We start from the raw sequence: 20,935 nt of genomic DNA on the forward strand, positions 1-20,935 counted from the left end.
AGCTGATGCTGAAACTAGCAAACAAACAAAAAAATACCTTTCAATGAAAATGACTTGAAATACTAATGATATAGTCAAGCATATGTATTAGTCACCCGTCAATTACATTATTTCAAGTCAAGCCGATGATGTTATCACCGGTAATTTTTCATCTGAAGCTGTGATTTACATCAACTACACGATAATTCTCACGAATAAATTGTGATAAGCCATTGCATTCAAATTATAACAAACGACCGATTCTCGAAATGTGACGAACGAAAGAAAAAACAACGGTCAAATCTTCTAAGAATAGATGTGATTTGAATGAATTTGTGATCAGTGTGAGTGTGTGTGTGTGTGTGTGTGTGTGTGACCATGGCATGATTAGAACAATTGCATACTAAGCGCACATTTCAAAACTTAAATTTGAATAAAATATTATCATTAGAGAAAATGCTTCTGCTGCTATCGGAGCATGATGCATTATGTCATATTTGGCAATTGAAAAAGAAACTTCAAAAAAGTAAATCTCGAATGACATTTGTGAATCGGATTTCACTGAATCAGTTTTTCTCTTGAATTTCTCGCAAACCAAGCGTTGAGCGACCTTTTTATTCGACGATAATCTATTCGCAAATATGAGTTCAACTGTTTGTTTGTTTGTTTTTTTGTCTACGACATAAGTTTTAGTTTAACCATTTGAATTTAATTTCGTTTCAAGTTTCTTCAATTCCTTCCATCGAATTATCTTGATCGAAATGAGCAAGCGAAAAAAAGCAACCGACTCAGCTCGCCAAAATGAATACCAGTAAAATGTTATGTCCGCATATGGTGAATGTGCCATTTGTGTATGACTTTGAAATTGTTGTTGCCTAGTGCAGGGCAGCATCGACAGCATCACATTCACCGATTGTTGCCTACAAAAACTGGATCCGTCTGTTTTGCCTATGCAATTTCTCTTCGCAGCATTCGAAACAAAAGAATACTTTCTTTTCAACTACAAAGGAATCGTCATTTTCATTGGAAATGTTCATCTGCATGCAACAGAGCAGTAACTCCGATTACCGATTACCGATGCTTGCTACGTGAATTGTGGTTTTTGTTTACGAATTGCAGCGCTGGCTTTCAAGCCGATTTTGGTTTCGGTTCCGACTTCAAATTGCATCTAATGCTCGTCCATCGGTTGCGAGTGCGAGAGTGAGTGCAATGAATGTTAATAACCTTTAGACTTATGCATCAAGAACTCACTCACTCCAATTTTTTTTGTTTCGTATGTAGCGGTAAATAAGCAAAGAGTGATCGTATGGTTGAAATTGACTGCATTGTTTTGTTAGTTGCTTTGGCTTTGGTCAATTCTCGCTTCTTTCTCTTTCTCGTTCTCTCTCTCTCTCTCTCTCTCTCTCTCTCTCTGTTACACCGAGTCGATGATAAATACAATGTGTTTGAGTTAAAAGCGCTTCATCATCTCATGGGACGCGCACGGATACACACTCAAACACATGCACCGGTGCCTGACAGTAAACAGTGTTTTGTACGCGCTTACTCTCTCAATGCGATGGTTCATTTTTCGTGTTCGCCTCGGCTCACTATCAGTACTTATTTCCAACTTACAACTAACTCTGTCGCTCACATTGAATTGCTATATGTGTGCTTTGCCTTTACCTCTTCTTATTTTGGTGTATACGCGGCGCGCACGCTCTCTGCGCTGTGTGTCGGCCGCCGACTTTCGATCGCTGTTATTCCATTCGCATAGTCTTTCTCTGTGTACCACCGTATATGCCGTGATACACAAATACACATTGCCGGGCAAATCCACATCCATTTGTTAAACTATTCATATGCTATATATTATGGGCCCTCGAACGCTTAGAGCCGAACCGCATATCGCTCACACTCATCATGTGTACACGTAAAGATCATTCGAGAGAGTCTCGGAGAAAGAGCGAGAGAGATCTTTTCGAATGTGTAATGTATAATTTCTACTTAGTATTTGAACTTGACTGCTGTTGCTGTTGCTGTTGCTGCTCTCGTTGTAGTTCTTATACCTTATTACTTTTATTCCGTTCTACTCTTTCACTTGAATGTTTATAGCCGGAGTTTCATTGTTGTTCATTGCTTGTTGCGTATGTTTACTAGACATACATACATACCGCATAATATGTATACACATTTGCGTACTGCGCTCTCGTTGCCTCTTTTTCTCTCTCTCTCTCTCTCATTCGGTGTACAACCGAACCGAAGACTCTTTTTTTTTAATGATTTTGTTTTCTTTCTTCTTGATTTAGTTGTTTTTTTACACATCATGTAAGAACATGTGCAATGACCAAAAGCATTCAATCGTTTGTTCGATTTTTGTTGTTTGTGCCGTTTGTTCTATTCGTCTCTAAAACTGTGGTAGTGACAATTATTAACGAACGATTTCAATTGTTCCGTCAAACAAACCACTAGCCCGATCCATTTCAAGTAGTAAGTTTGTATTGTTTCGATAGTGTTTGTTGCGTCCATGGTGTTGTCTTAAACATCGACATTTTGTCATACTTTTTTTCTCTCTCTTCAATAAAGTGTCTGTGTGTTTTTCATTTGAATAACATTTGTTTTGACCGTGTTTGAGATTCAACTGAAACGTACTGGTGGTGGCTCGATTACACCAAAGAGCATTGACTTTAAAACATCATTTGAAGATGTTGGAACAACAAGACATACATTTTTACGACACCGGCAAAATATCGTAAACAAATTTTCACATGAGAACCTTTTTTTCCGTTTTCCATTGACCGAACAAACATTCAGTGAATGTCACCATTTACAGTTTGTAAATAAACGTTGTTCTTATCAGTGGCGATTGTACGAGTGTGTCAAAACAAAAAGAGCGAATTTATCGGAATAAAGTAAAAAAAAAAATAATTGAAATGTTATGACTAAACATGTCGCGGTGTGAATGCTTGAAATTAGCATTTACCGTGTCGTTGTTTGTGTTTGAATCGTGTGATTGTGGTAGGAAACCAGGAAAAAAAAACTATGAATGAAGTTACGTGATTTTTTATTGGTGTCGGAAAGGAAATACTTTATTCGACCAAAAAAAAAACCAACTGTCCGAACGAAATTCTTAGAGAGAAATCGACCAACAAAAATAACGAGAACAATTTACTCAATTTGAGTGAATTTTTGTGATCGAATAAGAAACGAGATTTGAAAAATATGGCCACTTGCATTTGGTTCCCTAGTGTATTTCACATCATTTCAATTACATTTCAAAAATTGAAAAATCGACAAAAATTCAAACACACGTAGTCAATTCAATCTGAAACGATCACATAAATAATCTAGATCATTTGAACTTCAACGGAAGGATTATGAAACTTTTTTTGCCTTCGTGCAATAAAAACACCGACAAAAAGCCGATTGATAGTCAAATCGAATTGCTAATAAAACTTGGAGTGCAAGAGCGAATGAAACAAAAAAAAAATGGAAATAATTTGAGTTTCGCTTGAATTGTTCAACAGAGATTCACTTGATTGGGGCTATGCTATTTTTCCGGCGAATTCGGAGCTAAAGGCTGGAAGGCGTACGTGATAATGATGCATATAAAACGCCTCGATGGACTCGTGATTTGTTGCAATCCGGCTACTTGAAGCAAATGATAGCTGTCTCAAGTTCTTCAACCGTGTTGTCCGGCAGAAAGAAAAAAAAAAGTGGTTCTTGTCATATATTTCATTCTCTGTGTTGTTTTTTTTTTTCGTTTGCAGGCAGCATAAAATTATTTGAATGATTCACTTAATACATGGTTATTTCTGCAAATAATTTTTTATATGTCTCATAAATATTTCGCATTGCATTTACGCGCATTCTCCGCTAAACATGAGCCGCATAAATATGATTCTACATAGAATCCATGGCTTGGCTTGGCTTGGCTTGGCTTGATGACATGGGCAAGTGGCTAGTGTTGTGAGTGTGTTTGCGTGAGCATAACCGGCACAATCATTCATTTCAATGGTTATAGTTCAATGGGCTCGAGCGTAGATGGTTCACAATATGAATTAACCGCATTTCAGTTTTCAACTTCCGTCAAATTCGATTTATTTATGTGGATTCGTCGCGCATTTTATGCGTTTTGATTAGTGCACGAGATGCAATGGACAGTATCCATTTTGCTAAGCCAGAGAAACAAAAACGACGTATTCTAAATCTAATTGACCAATGGACGTGGTGAATTAAGAATTCCACAATTACAGTTATCATTCAACAGCATTTCTGTTTTTTTTTTTTCTAGCATTTTGTTTGGCCATTTATGTTTTCCCTTACGGAGACGTTGAAAAAATGCATTGCAACTAAACCTGGCTGTAGGTTGGAAACAATGGAAAAAATAACAATTCATGTGGAAAATAAACAAAAAAAAAAAACTAGCAAAGAATTATTGAAATATTGATTGGTGCTCTTGACACGATCTACATTCATTGTATACGTTTGTTTCGTGCATAAAGTCCATTTTAAATTAAAGTCATTTACGATTTGAACAAATGTCCGAGACCATAATTCCAAGTACTGCCATTACGATAGAGTGAATTAGATAATATTTGAGTACTGTGCGACGGTGGCGTTTGTTCCATGTGCCGCTTCGTGCATTCTGTTGATTGAGCGCTATTGCACGAGCCATTCAATGCCCGTCGATTCAGTGCAATGTACAGCGGACATAGGAACCACGAGTTACATACTTCGATCCAATTCGTGATATATTCCAAAATGACCGGGTAACAAAATACAAAGATACACGTTTGGTGGCTCAATCTTTTTTTCCATAGAATATCCCAATAGTTTCGATTAAGATTGCAAGAAAAGAGTTTAGATTTCAAGCCAAATTTGAAAATGTTTCATTTTTGCAGGTCACAAACCCTTTGACGTTTTCTACTATAACCCAATCTAATCTTTGTTTCCATATAGAAATTTCCCAAATCACTTGAATGCTTCAACAAAATTTAACGTTTATCCAGACATTCCGTATGGCTGCATATTGAGCTGAGCTATTTACAAATAGCTGGCTGTTTGGTACATTTTGGTTTTGTGACTATCGAACTATGTAAATTCATGTGAGATGATTAATTTATGACATAAATTCATGGAAAGGATGGAAAAAGGTGTCCCATATTTATCATGTCACATGAATTTGCATGGCAAGATAGTCACAAAATTAAAATGTATACTCCTTTAAATAAATTTCGGTCTTTTTGAAATATGAACAAATGTAAACCAGACTTCCTTTCACTGAACGCAGCGAACTCAGCAATGTAGCGAGCTCTGTAATGTGAGAGCTGTCAAAAAAAATTTCTGCAAGTGAATTTGCCAATTTATTAGGACTGGTTCACACTGATTTCTCTGTTTTTCGCTATAATCGTTTGATATCAAATGGACCGAAATATATTTTAAGGAGTATACCAAACAGCCAGCTATTTGTAAATAGCTCAGCTCGATATGCAGTCACACGGAATGTCTGCGTTTATCATCTGTCATTCGATAGAGCGGTCAATTGCTTGAGTCACTCACATACGCAAATCAAGCGATACCATTCGATGCTGCAACACCAGATTCAAAACGGTGTTAACTGTGTATCTCGATGCAATTGCTTTGATTTCGTATCGAATCGAAAACCATAGCGTCTGACATGGTTGACACTTGTACGTTTCAAATGCAAATTGCCCATCTGTTGTTTGCGTTGCATCATTTGCACTTAATTTAAATGAAGTAATTTTAAACCGCTGAAAATCGATATTTTCAATCCAATCTGATCACATATTTTGCATGACATTGAAGCCAAATTATGAAGTGGACTTTTTTTTTACTGGCTTTTCATCGGAATGCAAGAAAAACATCATCATTCATCCAACAAATCCACTTTTAAATCTGAATACGCTTTTTATTCATGTATTCCATCAATCGTAATCAATGCGATATGCACGATGGAGAGAAAAACACTTTCGACCAGGGAAACAGGAAATCTATTGAGTGCTTACTTGCTGTTTGTGGTCCAGAGAATTTTCAATTTCTTCGGACGTTCTTTTTTTTTCTTATTAAATTGAAACTGTGGAAAGCAAACAACGAATTCGATCAATCCACAACAATTTTCGTGTTTGAACATGAACACAAACCGCAAGAAATTCGATTTGTTTTAGTTGTTGATCTTGAATATGATTTTCATTTCTTCGGTACAGCCATACACATACCAGTTTAATGCAATCCAAATGTAAACACACAATTCGTTCAAGAAATGTAATTTCATTTGTCTGTTTGTTTGTTTTTTCGTTTCAGATGCAACAGCAACACACAAAAAGTGCATAACTACAAATAGATCATCGAATGATTGAGATTCAAAGCACGACGTGCGCGCAAGAGAAAGTATGAATATATCATTTAGCACACAATCCCGGTTTCTCGGTTTGAAGTCATGAATGGAATGGCAAAATAATCAAAAAAAATTTGTGTTTAGAATTGCACACACACACACACACCGCGTTTCAGTGTCACAGGAAACGAGCGAAAAAAAAGAAGAGAAAGAACAACAACAAAAATCATTCTTCAATGGAAATGTTGACACATTGAATGAAAAAAAAAAAACACACACACACACACCATTCCAAAGTGGATAAAAAGTGCGCCGGAATTAATCGGGGAGCGAGAAATAATAACGTGAAAAAAAAAAACTCGCAGTGTGATTGTCATAAAAAAACACAATCTCAACGGAATAAAGAATGTGATATATTGGCCCATTTAAATGCATTTTTCACAGTTACCTAGTTATACGACACACGTTGACGCACGTTTTGTGTGTGCACGGAATACGACAAGTGCGCGGAATGAAATGGCTCTGCAATTTTTATCAAAGTGAACTGTCATCAAAACATTATTACCGAGAAAAGAAGAAAGAAAGAATCGCAAAAAAATAACACACGGAAAATACGACTACAAAAAAACTAATGTCATTATGTGATCGGTGAATGAATGATAATAACAATAATCGGGTCAACTGAACGCTGAACTAAGCGCATCTTTCTTCAGTCACATCGAATATTCTGTTTCTATTTCATGAGCAGGAAGAAAACTACTTGAATCAATGCAAATGCACGAACCCCAAATGCATAATTTAGTTTTATATCTGAATAACAAAGAACTGAATCGGGTTGACGCAAACAGTGGATAAAAATCGAGACACAAAAAGGTACAAAACAAACACACAACAAAAAGAACAACACTCCGTCTCTCGATAAGCGAAATGAAACGACGGCATATAACTTAACGAGCATTATAAAAAAAAAAAACAAAACGCGAAGAGAGAAAAAAAAACAGACACACTGAATTGTAACCGTATTTTATTTTTCTTTCCAATTCACGTATGGGCTTTTGCGTGTGCAATATCGACGAGTAACATCTCACGGGCTCATGCTTTATTCAGTTGTAAAATTTCCAAGCAACGCCAATAGTCGAAAAATGTGTTGATCATACAAAAAAAAAAATAATTTCCATTCCATCACAACCACCACCACCACGACCGATTCGATACCATCAATCTGAAAAATTCCACGAGCAAAAACGCTAATTATTCCTAGTGACATAGATAAAAAGTCGATAAGCAACGCAGAGATTTGGTGTATCATAGAAGGGAATCAATGTAGAATGTGTATTGAATTTGATCGGATTTTGATCAGAACGTCAACGTTTTATTACTGATAGATAAAAATAAAGGCATCGAGACGAAGCGTTGTGCGCATGTGCGTGTCAGAGCATCAAGATTATATTGCCTGAATATTCGCAGATAAAATAAGAAATTCGAAAGAAAGAAGAGCGAAGAAGAAGAAAGAAAAAAATCGGCATCGGCAAGCAACGAAATCGAATCGTGCACTGCATCACATAAAATCGTGCTGATTTAAAAATAAAAACACAGGCGAAAATGTTTTCGATGATCATGACATTGTCATGAAAGCAGTCTCGATGAGCGCATTGTAGAAAGCCTGTGTGTACAAAATCTCACTTTTGCTCGCACACACACACACACACACACACACACACAGCAACGGGGCGAAAATACATAGCCTGACGATGACATTTTTGTATATATGAGGAATGTAAAATTGTGTAACTGAAAAAACGGTTTTGAATTGATGCGCCAATTGCGAGGATTAAGCACCGAATGAGAAGTGACGTGCAACTCACAGTATTGCCGTTTCTGGACCCAAGAGAGTGACGTTTTGTGTTGTGAGTGTACGTGCGCGTATGAAGCAGCTCTGCAAGTGTATTGCGAACCGGCTGTCAAAATCTGATAAAATAACGAGAAAACCATACTATCGTCATGAAGAGATGCTAAATACGTGTGAGACAAGAGAAAAAGTGTGACAGGCCCAAGTAAAATTCAGTGAGCTCGAAAACAATTTCGTATAATACCGTTTTCAACTCTGTACGGTTTGGATGTGTGTCTATTTTTTTTTCGTCAATTTATTCGCCCGAACGACGAGTTATCTAATTGTCATAGGTTGCCGTTTGACTAGTTCGCTTGATATTCTCCGCGTGTATTCGTGAATACATGCAAAAATAGAGAGATCGCACACTCGCACAATCACACCGGCAAACCGTCTATTGTCGTACTCTTTCTACACCAAATCATCATACACAGTGGCGGCATAGCCACACAGATGATTTTTTTTTTGCTAGTACGAAAGCCGAACCGATTTTCTGTTAGTATAACAGTGGAGCGTTTTGAGTTTGCATGTGAATAGAGCTGCTGCTCTCTGCTACACAAACGCCCGACACATAGCAAGCGAGCGAGAGAGGAAAACAGAGTGAGAACGAGACACACAGAGAGCAAAAGAGAGCGCAGAAATTGAAGCAACGCATTGAAGACACACAAATGGAATGAAAACAACAATACAAACGGCGAAAAGCATGCGGTCTGGTATCGCCGTCGTATTTCTTTAATCAGTATGTGTTTACAGAACGATACAAGCGAACCATCGACAGCACTATCCGATTTATTCGTCCGCTCCAGCTCGTGCATTCATCAATATTCTCGTCGCAACTGAACAGCAGAAAATTAAAAAAAAAAACGAAACGAAACGAAACGAAACACCAGCCAATTCAACACCAGTAAAGAAGAAGAAAAGAAAAAAACAAATCATCAGCGAAAAAAAATATTCACGAAAGTCAGTCAGTTTACCGTGCAACAGAGTCACACAGAACAAACAACAAACACACACAGGAAACAGAAGAAGCGGAAAAAAAAGAACCGTCTTGAATAATGTATGCTGACAAAATTTAAGCATATTTTATCGCAAACTTTTTCGCCCCAAATACTATTCAAAGTGCCCATGATTACGGAACAAAATGACTAACTAGTGTATATTCAAATAAACTCGCATTCGACACATCGCCTTTAATCAATTGGAATAATTTATTTATTGAAGTGTGAAAACAGACAGAAAGAAAGAAAAAAAACACGAAATCAAGTAGAAAAAAAAAAGAACGATCGTCAAAAAATGCAAAACGAAATCTAATTTCGCTATAGTTAAATATAATCGGAGGAAATTAGTTGTGATATTTTTTATATCGCTGGCCAAAGCGAATAAGTGCATCATCAATTTTGTGTGTGAAAAAAAAAACAACCGACGGAGAAAAGAGTACCGTTAGAGGCGCACAAACGAATTGTTCACTGATTGAACATACAGAGCGTCGGATAGTCAACCAATCATCGTGAAAAAGTACACCCAATCGTGGAGTATTGTAGGCAAGTGAACGAAAATTAAATAATTACGGGCATTCAATCACAAAACGTGACGTTTCTATTTTGGATGTGGACGGATTCACGTGGTGGACGGTTTTCTCTATTTCTTGCCCACACAAAAGAGACCCTCTTTCTCAACAACAACAACAACAAAACAAATAGAAAATATCGCTAATAACATAGATAGATTTAGTTTTTAATTCAAGCTTTGTTCTTGTGTACAATACAATAAGTTGTTTGTGTTCATGTGTGATAAAAAGGAAACAACAAGATAGAATTCAACATTTCATTTAATATTTTCTAGTGAATATAGTGAGAATTTTTTTTTTTTACAAAAGTTGCTTTGCATTGTGGTAAGTGGATTGTCGCTGAGTTAAATTTGCCAAAAAAAAAAAACAAACAGAGAAGAACATTTACGAAAACAAACACTGAAAATTGCGTATAAAATTGTGACTAACGCATTATTATGCAATTGTTCTTCTCGCACACTTGCCGTCTCGAATTCAATAATCGCCCGTTGAATTGTCAGACAACGAACGCTGGGCGAACCATCAGTGACATTGTGTGCGACGCTCGCTATATTTTGCGATAGAGAAAACAATTAGAGGAACACTTTAAGAACTGCATTCAAAATGATGATGGACCGCGAAAGTTTAAGCGAATGGGCTAAGGACAAACCATTAAGCATACTGCAATTGGATCCAGCAGATCGAGCCGTCTTAAGGATCGCAGGTAATTGGCCAATTAAATTGTTCGGGTTTGTTTTTTCTCGTTGGCATTTCTCCGGCATCAATTTTATTTTGGTTGCATTGATTCGGATCTCTTTTTGTTTTGGTTTTGTCGATCGAGTTTCCGATATGCATATCACAGAGTGCAACAATTGAAGAAGAGCCAAAGAAATTGTAACCATGCATCGAATTAAGTGTGACGAGCAGCCGAGTGTTTTATGCGAGTGTGCAATTCCGATGAGAACAGAAAAAAAAAAAATTAAATTTATTGCCACACTCACTCACAACCGAAAAACCAGCAAACGAACAAGCATACACAACGTTTTGTTTACTCGATCTCTTAGCCCAGTTTATTTTAATTTTTTTTTTTCCTCTCGTACGTATTCATTTCGAGTGTTTGTTGTTGCTTTTGATTGTGTTTGATGGATAAAAATCTCTTGTAGCAGGGCACACCAATCCAATTCCATCAGTTTGCGTGTGAACATGAACGAATTAACAATCTTTTTCTTAGAATAGAATTTTTTTCGGGTAAAAATTTAGGGCTTTAAACACGCATTTCACATTCAATGTAAAATGGAAGCTTTTCACCTAGCCTATCACGAGTACTTGCTCATTTCATGTCTTAGAAATGTGTGCATAGATAGCCGAAAAGTAGCAACAAGATGTAGTGCAAGAGAGGGATGGCGAGAGAATCAACTACTGAAAATTCATTCAAAATAACGCGGTAATGGGGAGAATGCACTTTGCAATGGAAAGAGAGTGAAGGTGCAACTGCGAGGAAGATAGATAGAGAGAGAGAGAGAGAGAGAGAGAGAGAGAGAAAGAGCATTACTTTGTTTGTTGCTGTGCAATATCTCGTCGAATGCATGACTAGGATTTACTCTTTAATTTGTTACGCTTCTACAAATTTCTGCGTGCAACCGATTTGTATTTGTATATAAACCATTTTCATTACTCATTATTATTCCACATTAATTCTCAGTTCAGGTTGCTGCTGCCGCTGTGGTTGCAGCAGTTTGCCATCTATAATATATATATATATTTTTTTCTCTTTCATTTTCATCATCGTTTTCTTGAATGGTGTATTATTATTTTTTCTCCTATTTTTTTGCTTCTTTTCCTTCATAAGTAATGCTAATGCATTATTATCTGCAATCCACCACATGTTGGTTGCTATATCTTTGCTCATCATCAGTTCTATATCGTTTTGGGTACCTGATTGCACTTAAACATTTTCTGCGGTGTGTTACTACTCGCCAATGGACGTATGCTTTGCGGCTGCGGCTACTGTCACTCTCTCCCCTTTACACACTTCCTCACAATTCACACTCTATCTTGCAATTGCAGTGTGCGCTGGTGTTTCAAAGAAAAATTGAAAAACAAACGATTATGCTTCTCTCTGCCAACTTGCGAATTAATTCACTTGCATTGTGCATAGAAACAATAGCCCGTTGCTAAGAATCCAAATGGGATAGAATTACACAACCGCAAATGGAAAGAATTTGCATGGCCCTAGTGAAATTGTGCACAGCACTGAACCGTGAGTGAGCCAGGCATATTGCTTATTGTGGTGGCTGCGTGTGGCCACTCACTCGTCGATAGTCAACTCGATCGAGTGCTATGGAAGTCGCGCTTTAATTGTTGCCAATTAATTGAACATCACAGCAAATAATGGAAAAAGGAAGAGAAAAAGTGATGGTGTACACATTGCGTAAGCGATGACGATCAACAATGCATAAATACAATGTTTCGATCAACAATGAGTGTTCGACCCTAGGCCACACTGCTTCGTTCTAAATTCGTTGTTTCCCCTTTTCTTCACGCCAAACCTGCGATTGTCTGCAGGTGCAATTTTACTCTACTGCTCGGTCAGAAGCGATCAATCCACAGTATTTCGCTCATGTTTTATTCTAATTAATGCATTTTTCATATTAAAATTTATTAAAATCTCAGTGGTATGTTCGCCTGTAAACTATGAAATTTATGGATTATTTTACATCAAACAATTGTTTTTTTTTTTCTTACAAAATGAAGAAGAAGAAGATTCTAATTAAAAAATAAGACTTTTATTAAGCTGATGAACTTCACGGGCAATGCATCGATATAAAATCGGCCATGCTCACTCACTGTGTGCTCATGAACTGTCTGTATGCATTTGATCGCTCTGGCACACAGAATACAATTTCTTGTTACATTTCAACATCTCTCGAAAAAATAATAATAATTGATTCAATGTACGTTTGCTGTACATAAATTTATGTTTCTTTCGTTTTTTTTTTTCTTTTTCATACGAAAGATGTTTGTTTATTCATAGCGAAAATGAAAACTCTGATTAAATAATTCAAAGGAACGTCAACTGGCAATTGTTCCACGGTGCATTTTCATTTTATTGCACGTCATTATGCTGCTTTCATTTCGTTTGCAATCACACCTTCGCTCTGCTGAAAATGACACGAGCGCAAAAGTGTTTTCTACTGTCTGTGCTCCAATTGAAGAACCGCACAATACACACCAGTCATGCAAATGATAATTGTTCTTCCTTATTTTATCACTCTCTTGCCTTGTTTATGATGTGCATGAGCAATTCGCATGTGTTTACGCTGTGTTTTTTTTTTCTTCGCTCAACTTCTGTTGTGTCTGAATCATCATCTGCATCTCGATCCACTTTTTTCTGGTGTAGATTTTTATTTTCTTCTTTCGATGGTGCTATTTTTTTTTATTGTTTGGCTTTTGAATCATCATTCCGACAACACATTTGTTGTGTAATTCGCATGAAACGCACAAATGAAGCCTCTTTGTCAGAGAGTCCAAACAGCACAGTGTGTATGTGTCACACTTTTCGACTTCGATTCCAAGAATATTGAATTCAACGAGTCCACAAAAGTTCCGTTTCTTCGTCGTCGGAACATACATATTTGCTGTGGAGTTTTTTCTATTTGCTTTTCTCATTCAACGATTTCTATGCACTCGAAAAGAAGAGTCTCTCTTGATGTTTGATCGATTTGAACTCATGCACGCGCGCTAATATTGCCATGTATGTATGTCTCGTATCCAAATCGATATAAATCATCATAAATGTATCCGGTGTTTGTTTTTCTATGTTCGTGTGTGTGCCTGCGCGCGCGCGCCCGCGATAATGGTCATAATTATATTTTTTTTGAGCATTTCATTGTTACGGTCCTCCCTTTTGGATCGCACACCACACACATCATTCATAAATTCTCTGTTTCACTTTGAAAAGCGTCTATTTATCAAACAAGATGTTTTGGAATTACATTTTGTCACAGTCATTGTTTTGGACCGTTTATATACACCGTACCAAAGATGTGATTCAATTCGGACCTAATTGACTGTGTGCTCTTTTTATCGATACACACCGCTTTATGTATTAAATAGTTTGCTTCATGGGAGTTTTTTTTTTTCATCGATGACGGCACCACTTTCTCATTACAAAGAAGAAGAAAATGTGTGAAATTCATTCGGTTCGATTCAACAGAAATTCATTGAAAATCAATTAGAAAATCAGATGAAATTTTACTATGACCAAATTGTTTTTATTCAAACGAATATGACATTTCAAAGTATATGAGTTATGATTCATTTGGGGATTTTAGTTTTTTTTTTTTCATGTATGACCTAACTCGTTGATTTCCGTTGTTTGCAAGTATTTCACGCTTTTTACAAAGAAAAAAATTGAAAGTGATAACAACAATGTATTTGCATATGTACTTTAGTGAGGAATTTCCGTAGAATTTATCGCTGTTATTCTTCGATTTGCGGAACAACAGCAACAAGTCACGAAAAATCTTTTCAGTGGAACGATTTTTTTTCCAGTTTTTGTCTTATTTTCAATTGTAGGCACCAATTTGTTTATCCATCTTTTCCATTTCAATTCAAAACGTTTTATAAAAATTTGGATGCCTGTGAGAGATGCATGGTGGGAGAAACAGTGAAAAGTGCATACACCAACCTCTTGACAATTGCTCAAATCACTTATTCAAAAAGATGAAAAAAATGATGCACTTAAGCAATTTATGCACTTTCTATGATAATTGTGACAAAGAACATGGGTGTTTGTTTGTACCAACATTGTGTCTGAATATTAGCAAATAGGTGTTAAGTCGCTCACGCTTTGCCATTTTTCACCAGTATTGTTTTTTTTTCACGTGAAGGTGTGTCGATTTCATGCTTGAAAATGGATTGCATAACGTTTTGAGCATGACACATAGTTGGTCTAGACTCAAAACAACTAATGCAAAAATGCACTGCCGAAAAACCAAAACATTGTGCGCATTTTGGCTTGAAAAACGTCGAAATACTACCGTTTCAGCGCCGAAAATAAGCGAAAGTGAGAAAGAGAAAGGGGAGAAGTGTTTGTTTGAATAGTGCAACGAAATTACTAACTATGTAATGACTTAATGTGTCGAAATGCCAACTGCTGTTGAAATGTTATACGCTATATGGACCGATCACATGTGTGACGCTTGCATTTCCGTGCCGCAATTCAATTCACTTTGGCCGAAAACGATGAGAGTTCTTTTGAAGACGTGACGCCTCAAATGGTTCAATAAATCACGTTCATATCACCTTTCATCACATACTTATCCGGTTATACAAGCCACAGCCAGCTACTACTACACACACTCTCAACATCATGCCCGAATTCCCCAGCGTATTCGTGCACAGAGTTCGTTTATGGCTTATTCATGCGGATTTTGTCTTCTTCTTTTTTCATCGGTAAAATGAAACGGACTCGTGCACATTTCATTCGCAAATTTCATTTTCACCCATAAATTCTATTTCATTTGAAAATAGAACAACGGTTGAGATAACACGTTTTAACCGCGCGCGCGCGCGCGCTCTCTCTCTCTCTCTCTCTCTCTCTCACTCATCCTGGTAATGATTCGAGAAATAAGATCCAAATTTTAACCAGATTAAACAAATATCGTGTGATTGAATAAACAAAACATAAAATGATATAAACTTGACTTAGGTGGCTTCACACAGCCATAAGTGTTTGCTCTGATTGTCGAAACGATTTGAATCTTTGAATAGCGGTTGAATGAGCATCTGCTAATAACAGATGAATCATTAAAAACGCGCGCGTGAATGTGTGTGTGTCGGTGCGTGTGAGAAATGAATTCCATGCGATGAACACATTTAATCGGCTTTAATCATTTTGATAAAAATAAGCACTTACTTCAGATTGAAATTATTTTAGTGTGATGTACACGGTATAAGACACGTCTACTTTTTTTTACGAATTCACACTTAGGGTTTACCGCTTACCACAACAGCCACATGCATTGATCTGGTGTTGTTGTTGTTGATCAGTCGCTTTTGAATAAATTCCGGAGAAAATTCCACAGAATTCATTTGCAATTTTTTTTTTTGGACAATTACGCTTGACTTTCGCAATAAATTGCATCGAATTTGCGAGTTATTTTTAGCGCGTGATCTTCGAAACTTGAGCTATTGTCAATCAGATAATGCAATGTGTCGAGCTGAATTCATAAAAAATAATTTCAGTAGCACGATCATCTTAGTGGTTTTAAGCAGAAAAAAAAACACCGGTTTTAACGAGTTCCAAACACACAATTGAATTATTAACATCATTAGTTTGATGCTATGATGTCATGACTTGATGCATTTTTCTAAGATTTTTGCAATTTCGTTAAATTTTCAAGATTTTTCGCTAATGTTTTCCCGGTGAAGTCGATTGTTTATTGAAATATTGCGTTTTTCACGAAAATACTTGAGAAAGAAAAAAAGTCTGAAACAAGTTCAAACAAAATTGATCGAGTCATACTAATTTTCTCACTCTTGACCTGCACTCATGTCATACACCGCAGTTTCATCGTGCACATTATGCAAATTCGTAACTTGGATCAAGAGAAGAAAAAATACGAGATAGATTTTGATAATATAAGTTTATTGTTTGCATTTAATCATTTGGTTTGGCCTTTGATCGCGGCATTTATTCAAATTTGGTTGATGTTTTTTTGTTGTTGTTGTTGTTGTTGGGCTTTGTTTTCGGTTCACATCAATCGCGCTACCGATTCATGTCTTTTTCTTTTGTTCCAAAACGTAAAATAGATGGAGATGTTCACAGCAATAAACATAAATAACATACCCAACAGCAACAAAAATCCACTTCGACAGATTACAAATTTATAAATATAATTTTCATTCGAAACTCGTGCAGCGCACAACATCCGCACCCGATTGATCAACATCGAGTTGCTGGTGATTTTTTACACTAATTTCTGTCAATTTGAATTTTATTGTCATCACATTTGCATAGTCGGAAGTGGACGCCGTCTTCAGAAGATAAAAAAAAAAAACACAAAAATAATGACATAAAAAAATACCATAGTCGAAATATTCAGCATTTAAAATAGCAATTAAATGGTTCGAATGTTCAAGCGATTTGATTGAGGAAGGTGTTTCGCTATTGAGTTTATAATCCAAAAAATCTGTCGATTTGAAGCGAAACCAGAACAGGGATTTTCAGTATAAAATGTGAAATTCCGGTTTTTGGAACAAAATAAAAAGGTTGGAATTCACCTGCAAGACGGAAAATTAGGCACACAACCAGCAATTAACCGAAATGCCATGGACAGCTAACAATTCACACACTTCCAAATCGAATGGCACATTTTATTTTTCGTTAAATTTAAAAACGATGTTTTTTCGTTCAAACAAAACTAACAAAATTTTGTCGTTTTAGTATTTTATTAGCCATTTCGTTGCTCCGCATCCAATCATTCCACTAATTTTGTTCTTTTTCCAAAAAATTGTTGTTTACACATCAAACAACAAAATGACGAAAGAAAATCGCACGGGGCAAACAATGGGATTTCATGACATTTACGATGTTAATACGGTGTGCACAAGCACCTATTGAAGTCAACAAATTCATCGGCTCAATGAATAAATTTATGCCGTGCGACGATAAATGGTTCCCTTTTTTACTCCTCCAAAATGCAAACGACAAAAAAATAAAAACAATAAAGCGACAGCCATAAACCAAATTTAGAAATCTTTCGCCAAAATTAACGACGCTAAAATAGTGTTTTTATTGTTCGATACAGAAAGAACAATGGGTGTTTGGGTTCAATTTAAAGGTAACATAAAATTGATTGAATAAATTTTGCTAGTAATGTGATTGTATAAACAATCGTAGCCATCGTTATAGTCGAAATTTTTAGTTCGACTTGAAAATCGTTCAACGATTAGATCATAATAATTAAAAACGAAAGAAACCAATCAATTCATATTTTTCGGTGACCAATAGAATTTTACCGGGAGGCTGACGTATGTCGAGAATCATTTAAATATTCATCGATATGGCCTTTGATGTTTGCCTCCGTCTAATTAATGCAATCGCTTCATGACCAAACATCTCGCGCGCACGCATCATTCGATCGACTCAATGAATTTATCCCACAGAAATGCCCCGTTGGAGAGAACCAAAAACGCCGCGCGACCGAACAGAAAAATGAAATGTTAAATCATTTCAGTGAAATGTGGTCCAATTCTCTCATTCGAATTTCGGGATTGATTTGTTCGTTTTTGGCGTTGAACATTCGAGATGAGAATGTGGTTGGCCTGAAAATGAGACGAAGAAGAAAAAAAAGTGCCGAAATTTAATTACTAATATTCATGATACATTTGTGTGCGTTTTTTTTTTCATGAAGATTTATTGCATATGATGACATTCAAAGTCGAATTGGAATGAAAGCGAAAAAAAGGCAGTCAAAATGTCGTAGGTTTGACCGTTAGTTATGACGAATATTTAATTTAATAAGATAACAACAAATTACCGAACTGTAGGCTTGACCGCTAGGTCCACAATGATATCATCCTCATTAAAATATATCACATATTTTGATTGCACATTTTATTTTATTTTTCTTGCTCTGTGGTTCATTTCGGTTTTAACCATGTCTATTTACAAGCCCATGAATATTTTTAGCAATTTCGTAAGCGAAAAAGTGCTAAGCAAACGTCCATTACATTAGATGTGTTATCAGGTTGTCGAAAAACAATAACACTACATTTAGACAACGACGACGACTCACGAATTTTGCCTAGTATGTAATAATGTATTAACGAGTACGCTCGCACAATTACAAATATTTGAATAACACGAAATGGTTTCACACACCAACCGCAAATTGGCACAGAGAGATAAACAACAGTGGAAAAAAAAAATAACTAAGCAACAAAAAGAGACATGATACTAATCATCACATCCACATTTTTAGCGGCATTTAGTTATTGATGTGAATGTGAAAGTGGCGCGCCGCGGCATAGAACACAAGATAGCCAGAGGGTTAGCTCATTTTATGTGCTTCGAATGATATGTGTTTGTGGCTCTAAACTTCCCACGGCCATTGTTAACACTTGTCCAAATCATTTGCATTCGCTTTTATCTCTACAACAACGAAATCATTGCGCACAGCACTTGAATGGGCCGGTTGTGTTTTCTATGACCGCACGCACAACTTATGCCAATCGAATTTGACTTATGAACGGTACACAAGCTTAAAGCAATGTTCGTTATCAATTCTCAAGAGCTACACCGCAATCAATTAAATCACTGCGTTTTTAATTGCCATTTTTTTTTTTAATCATAGCTCATAAATCGGCGCTGCGTCAACATTTCAATGGCGAATAAAATTGCATTTGATATAATCCATTTGATTTATTTTGCAATTCTTCGGCCATAACTATGTCAATCGACCGTAGTTTTCGGAACAAATTAGCTAAATCAATTTAGTTCAAATTGGAATTCAATTGATCGAAAGTGGTCGATTTGGTTGTACTTTATTTTCGAAGGCTGCAATCGTTTCTTCGAGCATTGGCCAATGCTCAAGTTGTGCAGCTCAACGATATAGCAACGATTTCATGAACTTTTGCCTACAAAAACAAATGCAATGACAATTTCTTGGCTATTTTTAACATGCGGATATTGTAACCGCGATCGATGGTTCTTCGCACACTTTGCACAATTGGCTTCACGCCGAATTTCATCGAACCGTGTTTCAGCACTCAACACTAATCGCTACCCATCACAACGGTGTGTGTGTGTGTGTGTGTTTGTGTGCACGGTGTGCATTTTTATAATGTCGTAAATGAATTTTAAATCACATGAAAGTCAACAGAAGAGACATTCAAAGTAGCGAACTAAGCGCAAAGAGGTCGAGTCTAATCGTATTAAAAATGTCGTCTGCCAAGAGGATAAATGACGACAAATTCATAGCATTTTGTTTTCGATGGCGATTTTAACAAACAAAAGAAGAAGCAACAACAATCCACTTAATCCGAGGCAATATCTGTCGATATAGCTTGCAGACGGAATTTTCGTCGCAACTCTTTTCAATTGCTTAGTGCGAACAAATTATGGAAAAATGGAATTTACGTGCATGGTCTCGTTATAATATCGCATAAGCCGAATGCTTCTTATTTCTGTCAATTGTGAAACATCAACTGATTTCTTTCGGTTGGAATTGCGAAATAAATCGAAAGAAAAACGGAGGAAACGAAGAAAACAATGAAGCGAACGAAATAAAAAAAAATGGTGTTTGAAATTGTCAGCGGATCATTGAATTATTAGCATATTTGGGTAGTGGAGCGATGCATTAGGTATCACGTTCAGTTTATTCGACAGAATTATTGATGCGTGAATTAAGTGCCGTATGCACCATTATTCCGATTGCGTGTGTATGACATAATTTGGACGCGACAAATGTGTTTCTCTCGGCATAGTGTTTGGGAGAAAAGGGATGAATGCCAACCATGTATGGCTACTATCGCACTCGGCGAAGCCATACGATACCTTATAGCACAGCACACAAAACAAACAAAAAACGCCATTAATTAATTCTCTCTCTTTGTGTTTCCAATTCATAACAAACTATTTACTCACAGCTCGTTGACGAACAATGCTAAGCTCGAGGCAGCCGGTCTCACACAGCCACAGTGCTATATCGCCTAATTGTCATGTTCAAAGTCAAAAAAAGACGAAAGTGATGCGTGTTTTTCGGTCATTCGTTAGAAATAGAATGTTTTTATGGCGTTTTTTTTAATGCTCCTTGCGCGCGTAATACACATATCTCCACAGGACGCATACGTTTCGCATGTTGTTGTTTTTTTTTTTCTCACCATAAACCGTATGAGGGTATCATTAAAAGCACCACTACGTCCTTTTGCCGGAACTAAATTCTAAGCCTGAAAATAAAATCAACAAACGTTGTCATCGCTGGCTTTGCACGCAATTTTCTACATCTCACCGGCCTCACACATACACACACACACACACCTACGTTCAACGGCATTGAATTTTCGTTTTGTTTTCGTGCAAACTATTTGGAAAACATCACGTTTTATTAACAATATTTTCTCTCTTTTGCTTTTTTTTTTTTTTTTTTTTTTTTTTTTTTTTATTTTTTTTTTTATT

General features: G+C 36.5%; 1 protein-coding gene across 5 annotated transcripts in view; it reads left to right on the forward strand.

The window, feature by feature from the left end:
- The window catches only part of LOC129576288 (dystonin), a 141,673-nt gene that overhangs the window by 2,393 nt on the left and 118,345 nt on the right, over positions 1 to 20,935 (forward strand). For all 5 annotated transcript variants that reach the window (XM_055461123.1, XM_055461124.1, XM_055461125.1 and 2 more), the window contains exon 2: positions 6,283 to 10,474. In XM_055461123.1, the coding sequence (XP_055317098.1) occupies positions 10,375 to 10,474 (100 nt within the window). In that variant the 5' untranslated portion in view covers positions 6,283 to 10,374. The remainder of the gene's footprint in view (positions 1 to 6,282; positions 10,475 to 20,935) is intronic.

This window comes from Sitodiplosis mosellana, unplaced genomic scaffold (genome assembly GCF_009176505.1).
Source record: "Sitodiplosis mosellana isolate CC-2019 unplaced genomic scaffold, AAFC_SMos_1.0 Smas_scaffold_6181, whole genome shotgun sequence".
Taxonomy (NCBI): domain Eukaryota; kingdom Metazoa; phylum Arthropoda; class Insecta; order Diptera; family Cecidomyiidae; genus Sitodiplosis; species Sitodiplosis mosellana.